The sequence below is a fragment of the Haemorhous mexicanus genome, chromosome 25 (assembly GCF_027477595.1).
Source record: "Haemorhous mexicanus isolate bHaeMex1 chromosome 25, bHaeMex1.pri, whole genome shotgun sequence".
Classification (NCBI taxonomy): domain Eukaryota; kingdom Metazoa; phylum Chordata; class Aves; order Passeriformes; family Fringillidae; genus Haemorhous; species Haemorhous mexicanus.
This window is the reverse complement of record NC_082365.1, coordinates 1,939,593-1,948,665: the sequence shown is the minus strand read 5'-3', so window position 1 is coordinate 1,948,665 and position 9,073 is coordinate 1,939,593. Positions and strand designations below refer to the sequence as shown.

The window sequence follows — 9,073 nt, the reverse complement described above, 5'->3', positions numbered from 1 at the left end:
CGCTAAGCTGAGCTTCCTCAGTGCTCCTCTGCCAGCTCATGATGTGGAGAGGGGTCTAATGTAAATAAAAAATTCCAATTTGCTCCTATCACACAGATCCTGTGAGCTCACAGCTCTCACTTTGCCTGGGCATGCAGCTGCGTGCTGGCTGAGCTGGTGCAAACCTGGGAATTAAATAACTCACCTTTTTCTGGAGAAAACAGCAACAAAAGCCCAAATCCATCCTGTCAACTTGTGATTCTGCCCATCATGGGAATTACCCCAGGCCCAGCAGCCTCATTGCACAATCTTTGGAGGGGAAGACACGGGATTGCTGTTGGACTGCTGGAGGATGGGGGAAAAGCTGTGATTCCTCCTCAGAAGGAGGTTGGCAGCACCAAAGCTCAGCAGGATCAGGTGCCTATTCTTTGTGGAGAGAAATCCACGACCCCTTTCCCTTCCTCCCCATGGGAGAATCCCTGCCTCCTCTGGAAGGCATTTGGCCCCCACAGGGAAGGCAGCAGGAACAGACGTGTCAGACCCTATATCCCCATGGGCAATCTTTATTCCCATCCTCTGCCCACAGTGCCAATACTGAATTTGACAGTGGATTTTCTATTTTTGCAGCCCCTCCATCATCCTCATAGCTCTGGGAGCACCAAACGGTGCCGAGGCTGCAGATGGGCTCGGCAAAAAGCGTTTCTTGGCTGGAAACAGCCGGAGCTGGCTGTGGGAAGCTGGGACAGCATGGAGGGACAGCCTCCACCTTCCCTGCGAGCCCAGAAGCTGCCTCAGAGCTGCTGGCAGCGGCTCCCATGCCAGAGGAGCAGACGCGCCGCGCCGACTGCTCCAGTTCTGGCAGCCTGGGACAGGGCTGGTGTGAGCAGAGCCCTGGGAATGGATCCGTGCTGGAGCAAGGAATGGCTGCACCCCAAACCCCGCAGCTGAACCCTTCACTGCTGACTGATGGGCTGCTGCATCCCCACCCACCTCCTTCTCCGTGCCTTTTGGGTGCCAGCACTGCACATGGCACCCGAGGAAGTGTCAGGGCTTTCTTGGGAGCCGACTGTGCCCGTTTGTCACCCTGTCACTCACAGCCACAGCACAGGTGTGACCCAAGAGCCCTCTGCCTTCCTGGGCCTGCTCAGTTCCTTAGGAAGTCAGGGGTGACTCCTTTCCCTTCCCTCCTCTTTCCCCAGATATTGGGCTGCTCATCCCACCAAGAAATTCTTGTTTGGTTTCTGGAGCAGCAGATTCTTCCCGCCTATCTGCAGGTGTGACCTGGGTGCTGCTGGCTGCCAAAGCACCTTCCAGGGCAGAGGAAAATGGAGATCTGTCCTGAAACCTGGAGAACACTTCCTTTCTACCCAGAGCCAGAGCCCTGAAAGCCTGGAGGGGGCTGGTTGGGGTCCCTCCATCTCTTTCCAGTGGAAATGTTCCTGCTTCTCCTGCTCAGGCCCCTGAGAGTAGAAGGAATTTACTCCCAAAAGCTGAAGATGTACTTTGGTGCCTGTTTGGACACCACAGTTGGTGCTGCGGGACAGGACAGGGGTTCCTGTGGTCTCTGTCACAACCAGCCATCACATGCTGAGCTCATTTATAACTGAGACAAATGGGATGAGCCACTGGCAGAATCCATGGCCAGGGTCAAAGCTGGCCCTTGCTGATGCAGCTTGTCTGGGCCCAAGGGTAAGAGCGGAGTCCTGCTGGTGGATCTCCCTCTGGAATTTTCCACAGCGTCAGCCCCACCATCACCCCAGTGGGAAATGGTCCAGGAAGCAAATCCAAGAGGCTCATGTTCACTTTCTTTCTTTCCATCACTGGAAAACTTTCCTTCCTGCATGGCACAGGGGAGGTGCTAGCCTGGAAAACGATGGGAGTGAAGGAGCTGTGAAAAGGGCACACTGGGGGACAGCTCTGACCCACAGTGGAGCTTATGGAGGGGGTTTGGGGGCAGTTTACCCTTCAAGGGGGAATTCTCCTTTGTTTTCATGTGGCAAAATTAATTCTGGAGTAAAGGTTTGGGTGTCTCTGAAGTAACAAGGCAAGAGGTGCCCTCTGAAGCCAACAAGACTCTGACTTTGCTGCACACTGGTGTAACTGTGGCACAGCTCCTCCTGTGATTGCCCTGCCAGCTCTTCCATGGATATCACCCCTCTGCAGATGGAGCTCCTGCAGCCCAGACTGCTCTCACTCCCAGCCTAATGGAATGTGTTATTTCCCATCTCCCTCCCACTCAGAGTCATTACAGAGCTTCCACAGCTCACACTGCCTCAGCATTACTGGGAGCTTCCTGGAGCTGATCAGTCCCTGGACAAGGAGCGTGCCTTTGGATCAAACATTAGAGCTGTAATCCACTGCACGCTGCCTGTTCCATTACCCATTGGGAGCTTTCTCCTCTCTCCAGGGCTGCTTACAGCAGAGTGCTCCGAGGGGTGTTGTTCCAGCACAAACAGAGCTCTTGGAATGAGCTCAGTGAGAACAGAACTCCTGTTAGGTTGGGAGGATAAAATTGGATTGGAATTGGATATATTCACGTACATACCATTGATCTCATCCATCCGTACTTTACATATGTTGGATTTCCTGCTGCCAGCAGAGAGGAGTAGCTCTCAGACAAGCCAAAGGTATGGAAATGGAGAGCAGAATGTTCAAGTGGAATTAGGAGTTCACCTTGGGGTGTGTTTGAGAGGCAGGAAAAAGGGCAGAGTGCAGTTCCCTCACACTGTGCCTGGCACAGCTGCTCCTCTCTATGCTGGTGGATTTACAGCACCAGGCTGACAGGAGGGGTTTGGGCACAGGGAGGGGCTGCCCATCAGGGCTCCTGCATTCTCCAGCAGTGTGGGAATGTTCCAGAGCACTCTCCTGGAGCAGGGAACTGAGTTAGGGACACACAGGTCTCCCCTTTGTGTCACCAGTTTGGCCAGGAGGTCTGGTAAAGGTTTGCCTTGGTTTCCCTCATTGCTAAAAGGGAGGGATAAGACTTAATACTCCTCAAAGATTGATTCCTCTGGCTCTGACACACACTTTCACAGAATCCCAGAATCCTCGAGGTGATAAAATCCCTCCGGGATCTTTGAGTCCAACCTGTGCCCACCCTGAGTACTGAATGCCACCTCCAGGTGACACCTCCAGGGATGGGCACTCCAAACCCCCCTGGGCAGCCCCTTCCAGCCCTTTCCATGAGGAAATTCCTGCTGATGTCCAACCTGAGCCTCCCCAGCCCAGCCTGAGCCCGTTCCCTCTCCTCCTGTCCCTGTTCCCTGGGAGAAGATCCCAAATCCCCCCGGCTGTCCCCTCCTGGCAGGGAGTTGTGCAGAGCCAGAAATTCCCCCTGAGCCTCCTTTGCTCCAGGCTCAGCCCCTTCCCAGCTCCCTCAGCTCCTCAAAGGACTCTGTGGGAAAACACAGGAAAACAGGGATGTTCTCCAAAACCTGGAGCCTTTTCTCTCTCGTCTTTCCCACATTGGGCACTCCCCATCTGTTTGAGAGGCTTGCAGGACAGAAGACACAAATCCTCCTTTTAATTACGCTGCACATTTATTATCTCACCTCAGATTTTGTTAATCTCTCTCACAATTTTCATTTACATAAGTGGAGTCTTTCAGCTTGAGCAGCTCCAGCGCTTTCTCTTCTGATCCTGCAGATATCAGTCAGCTAAATAGAAGAGAGAGAAAAGCACAAGTGTCCTTAAAGCTCTGGAAAGACTGAATGAATGCCAGATTTATGTGTTGTTTCCTCCTCCTCAGCTCCCCAGCTGAAAGCTCAGAGGCAAACTGGGATGAGCACAGACAAAGCAGAGCAATCCCACAGGGAAAGCTGGTCCCCTTTCCTGGGCTTAAACATCCCAGAAAAGGCAAAGGCTCAGGGACAGCCCCATCCCACCATCCCTGAACCTGCAGGCAGGAAGAGCTGCACAACAGCCTGCCCCTGGATATTTGCTGCTGCAATTCCCACACACGATTTCCCAAAGGAAGGGAGGATTTGCAGCAAATTGCAGTGTAATTAAGTGTCAGTGTTAAGCCCCCCGTGCAGGCAGCGAGGTGTTCCAAGCTGGCTGCACATGCTGAGCTGCCTCACAGGTACAGTTGCTTTTATAAGCTCTGCTGGAAATTGTTCCCTGGAGACTGAGGACTTTTTGGGAGGAGGAGCAGGGAAGTGGCAAACAGAGCTGCTGGGAAGGGTTGTGCTGCTGCTTCCAGTCAATATCAGCTCTGGGCAGCACCTTTGGAGGGAATAACCTTCCCAGAAGGGTGCACACGGGAATGGTTGGGATCTGAAAGCTCCACAAAGTGAGCAAACACGACACAAAAACCCTTCTGGGGAATATAAATATCTCTGTGCTGATGAGCTGGTGAGAAGAAGGAAAGGCAGAATTCCCAAGGCAGAAATCAACCCTCTGACAGTACCATCTGGGGTGTCCTGTAACAGCTCTGCCAGCAGTTTCTCCAGGACATCTTGGTATTTTTCCAGCTGCCTTCGGGTGAGCCAAGCTCTGGCAGGAAGGGCCTGCTGTGGAGGAAACCAGAGAAGTCAGAACAAAAAGGTGAGGGGAGCAGAGGGAGGGAGCTTGGGGTGCTTTGACCCCACTTGGATCGAGTTAGTGAAGGGTTTAGGATTTGGAGGGAAGAAGATGAGCCTCATATGGGGAAAAGCAACATTTTGAAGGCAGCACACTCTTGAGTTGTTCAGAGTGCTGTTGCATAACCCGTGGGCTGGCTCAGAAATCCAGATAAAGGCACCTCCTGGCAGCAGGGATGCAAAGAAAATAATTTCTGAACCTTCTAATCCTCCACTGTGTGGCACATCGACCCTTGCAGCCTGAGCCTGCAGAGCTCCTGCCCTAGCAACAGCTGAGGACGAGCTGTGGTCCTGCTCCAGCCTGCTGGACTTGGAGCCAGCTGTGCCTGAAGCAAAGAGCTCTGTTCTGGTGCTGGCCAGCTGAGGGGATGTGCTGGGGATTGCACACTTTGAACTGGGCATTTTGCTGTTTAAATCCTGTTACCAAGAGCTGGTGCATCACGAGTGCAGGAGGAGTTGCACATTAAGCTGTGCCTTGGCCAAATTCCAGCCTGGCTGGTCCTGCTGTCTGTCCCACTGGGTCTGTCCCTGTTTGGGGGGAGCTGCACCCTCCTTTTGCTGGCAGAGAATGGCCGAGCTCCCTGCAGGAGTGGCTGTCCACACAGGAAAAAGTTCCCTGTGCTCAAGTGGCAAAGCACAGTTTTCAGACTTGCCTTTGAGGGCTTAGCCTGGCACTTCAATCCCTAAAATTGCTCATTTTCTGCTCTGTGTACAGATTTGGAGCCCAAGTTTTTAAATAAGGCCTCTCCAGTGCAGAGAACTGTGGGGTCAGAGGTGACTGAGCAGGAGCTGAAGCAGAACTGGGAGCTCTTGCCTTGCACCTGGCTGGGCTTCATTGCCTAGCAGAGACCTCGAGCTGTTCTCATCTTCCTCAGGGAGAAGCTGTTGGGTCTCAGGGGTGACCTGGCTGCTGAACCACCAAGATAATTTGGGGTGGAGCTAAAACTTCTCTCTGATTTAAGCAGGCAGGCTGGCAGAGGACATCTCTTGGACTCCTTGTCCCCTGCATGTCCTCGTGGGCTTCTCAGAGTCAAATGGCTCCACATACCTGGAGGGTCTTGGCTGCATTGACATCTACACGAGATTGCTCAGAGAAACCTTCCTCCTCCAGCTGCTGCAGCGAGCTCAGGGATTTCTTCTGCCCTGCCTTGCTCCTCTCCTTTTCCTGCAGTTTTGGGGCAGAGAGCAGAGGGGACAACTGGTGATGCTGGGAGCAGCAGCAAACCCACTCTGTGCTGTCCCAACAGCCAGGAATCCACAGTGCTGGGCACAGAACCAGTGGGATGGTGGAAGGGCCCATCAGCTGTGGCCTGAGTGGCCTTTGGGGACTGAAATCCAGCAGTGCTGGGGGCGAGGTCAGGTTACGGGGCAGGATGTGAAGGTCTGCAGTAAACAGGAGCCACGTGTGGTGGGGGAACCCTGTCAGCAGGACATGGGAGCTGACAGCACTGGGACCTTTCCATGGGAGCTGACACCACTGGGACCTTCCCCAGCTGTCCCACAGAACCCGACCTGGGTCTGTGCTGGAGCACTGCAAGGAAATTGAACCCAGCCCTGCATGTGCAGAGGTCACGTTTTCCCAGCCTTTCTGCAGGTCTGTAATGTCAGCCCATCCCCATTTATTTAGTTGCCTTCAGGACCCTCTGGAAAAAGCCAGAGGTGCTTTGGAATATGACAAGACACAGCAGGACACATCAAACAGGCCTCAGTGTCCAGCATGTGAGGAACAGGGACAGCCTTTGGGGGACAGATTTCCCCTTTGCTCATCCAGAAACCCCCAGTCCCTGGCAGACACGGAGCTACAAGGGCTGTGGGGTACAAACACAGCCCATGTGGGTCCCCATCCTCCCCAAGGACTTTGAAGAATGCCTGTGCTCCCCACAAAAATCAATTGTTATCCAGGGGGAGGTGTTGGGAATGGGATTTCTCCCGGTATCCAGGGGCTCGGCAGTGCGGGGGAAGCTGGCTGGGGCTGTGTTTCAGAAGCTGCCGTCTCCGAGCCTGCCTGACACCTTTCAACGGTATTTGTTTCACTTCAAAAGGAAAAACGTTCTCTCGGCACGTCCCAGAGGTGACAACCAGCCGGGGGATGGTTAATTATTTGTTACAACAAAAGAGCCATCACCGAGCTGATGGGAGGCTGCAGCTGCTCTGGAAGAATTCCAGCACCGAGGGAAGGGAAAGGACCCGCAGGGTCTGCAGGTGACACCCCCACAGGTGTGGCTGACCTTTGGTAGGGGGACCAGGCTCTTCCTTTCTATCTCACAACTTAAAAATCCCCTCTGCCTCCCCCCAAAGCCGTGGATTTTGGGAGGAGGATATCACAGTGTCTCCTGCTGATGGCGTGCACTGCAGTTTGGGGAATGAGGGCAGGAGAAACTCCTGGTTTTTCATTCCAGAGGGTTTACCTGCATTTTCTGGAAGTCACTCTGGGTGAAAAAGGGCATGAAGCCTTGGGTCTGCTCAGCCAGCAGGGACAGCAGGGACACCAGCAGCAAACTGGCCACCACCTTCCTCGAAACCATGCTGAGAGCCTGGACAACACAGGAAAGGAGACACCAGGGCAGGAGTGGAGAGGGAGGTGGGACAAGAAACGCCTTTGGCCCTGCACCAGCAGCAGCCCAGCTCAGCCCCAGCCCACCTGAGGGATGTTTACTCTCCCAGTTGCTCCTGAGCTGAGAATAGAAGTGCCTTGACTGACAATTCTCTTCTCAAAGCTGTTTGTGTAAACAGATTTGTTCTTGAGCAATATCTCCAGGGATTTCAAGCCCAGTCCTTCAGGACTGCTCCAGCCTACCTGAGTTCTGGAGCCTCAGCCCTGCAGCTGTGTTGGTTTAAGACCTGAACACATCCAGAGCAAACCCATCAATCCCAGCACCAGCACAGCAGACAGAGATGCTGCAAAGAGAAAATCCTTCAAACAGCTGTTTTATTAATTTTTATTTTGATTTTCCTCACCACTGGAAACCTTCCTGGGTGGACTGGATCTCTTAAGAAGTCTCACTGAGTCCAAGGGAAATGGGAAAGGCATTTTCCAGCCCAGCTCTGAGCCTGGAATAAAGGGCTTTAAAAACCACCTCTGAAGTGATCTAACTGTGACTTCACGTCAGGAAAGGACTTATGTAAACATTGAATGTTCTCTTTAAATATTAAAATATTCTCTCTGGACAGACTTAATGAAGTCTGGTCCTACAGCTTAACTTCTCCACCTGATTGGAGCCTGATCCTTAATTAGTTTCAGCAACCTCTTGGTTTGGACATTATTGAGAAGACATTGTTAAGTTAGATTTGACTCCTGAATTAGATTTCCCACAAATATCAGCTGGCATTGAACCAAAGGCCAGTGGAAGTTAATAAATATTCCCTTTCCATAACACCTGTCAGTCACATCCTCTCCCTTCCCTGGGCACTGCACCAGTGCCATCTCCCCCTGCCCACCCAGACTGGGCCACCAGAGCCACCTCCTGCCCTAGGACATCCCAGGGTGTCCCAGCTCTGTTTCCTGCAGGGATCCAGGCAGGAATTCTCCGGCTCTGCCCTTGCAATGCAACCTCAGCAGCATCAATCTTTGGTGCTTTTTCATTTTTTCTATCACTGCAGTAAATATATAAATAAATAAAATACTGCTGAATACAAAGAAAATACACCCAGTCACTTCCTTCATCTCTTCTTGGCTTATCCCTTTGGGAATCGATTCTCTCCCTCTTCTCCCAGAAAAACACCCACACAGACCTCTCCACTCAGAAACAGCCCTGCTGAAAGCCCTCCCTTGCTTGGCAAGCAGGACCTGTATTCCAGCCCCGAGATCTCCAGCACCTCTCCAAGCAGAGATCACTTGGTGGATTTGCTTCCCAGCTCCAAAGGGAAAAGAAAAAAGCAGGAGGATCCCAGTTCAGCATCAGCACTGCGAGCACACAGGGCTGGGACAGCTCTGCTCACCCCCCAAACCCAGTCAAGTGCCAGCATGAGGGCAGGAGGGGTGGGCAGCTGGCACAGTGACAGGACGGGACATTCACTACTGAGCTGTCTCCTAAAAACTCCAGCCCTTCCTGGCTCTAGGACCTGTCTGAGGGTCATTTTCTGCCTGCTCAGAGCAGCTCCCCAGGCTCAGAGGGCATCGGGGCTCCCCACAGCTCTGTGGCAGTGCCCAGTGCCCACAGGAGGCAGGAGCTGCTGGAATTGGTGCTCCCAAGATGGGGATGAGGGAAAAGCGCCTTCCCCCTTGTTTCAGCCTCAATTTTGTTCCTTCCTCCCCCTCCTCTGAGCTGCCTCTGCTGTGGCCAAGAGGTGCCAAGACCTACCTGGGAGTGCAGCCACGGGGCACTGGAGGTCAGAGCTCTTCTCCCTCCTGTCCCACCTGGATGCTCCTGCTGGTTCTCCTCCGTTTATAAACCCATCCAGGCACTGCAGGCACTCACCTGTGATCCTGTCCAGCTGCCTGGCCTGCATGGAAACACCTTTCCCAGGCAGGGAATGTTATCTGCACTGGAGTTTTCTGAGTTTCTCGTTTCCAG

At 53.2% G+C, this 9,073-nt stretch overlaps 1 protein-coding gene across 1 annotated transcript; it reads right to left on the bottom strand.

Moving 5' to 3' along the window:
• Positions 1-3,529: 3,529 nt before the first annotated feature.
• On the bottom strand, positions 3,530-8,941 carry MLN (motilin). Its single transcript, XM_059867463.1, has 5 exons — positions 8,861-8,941; positions 6,968-7,093; positions 5,608-5,724; positions 4,388-4,490; positions 3,530-3,635 (listed from the first exon to the last, which is right to left on the bottom strand). Exons 2-5 carry the CDS (start codon positions 7,082-7,084, stop codon positions 3,628-3,630), a joined length of 345 nt encoding a protein of 114 aa, XP_059723446.1. The 5' UTR covers positions 7,085-7,093; positions 8,861-8,941; the 3' UTR covers positions 3,530-3,627.
• Positions 8,942-9,073: the final 132 nt, after the last annotated feature.

Bases quoted from the DNA above. Each gene is read 5' to 3' on its own strand.
- MLN (XM_059867463.1), bottom strand. From the start codon at position 7,084: ATGGTTTCGAGGAAGGTGGTGGCCAGTTTGCTGCTGGTGTCCCTGCTG. The intron at 5,725-6,967 runs GTAAACCCTCTG...CCAAAACTGCAG, and splicing joins GTGACTTCCAGAAAATGCAG to GAAAAGGAGAGGAGCAAGGC. The intron at 4,491-5,607 runs GTATGTGGAGCC...TTTCCTCCACAG, and splicing joins ATGCAGCCAAGACCCTCCAG to CAGGCCCTTCCTGCCAGAGC.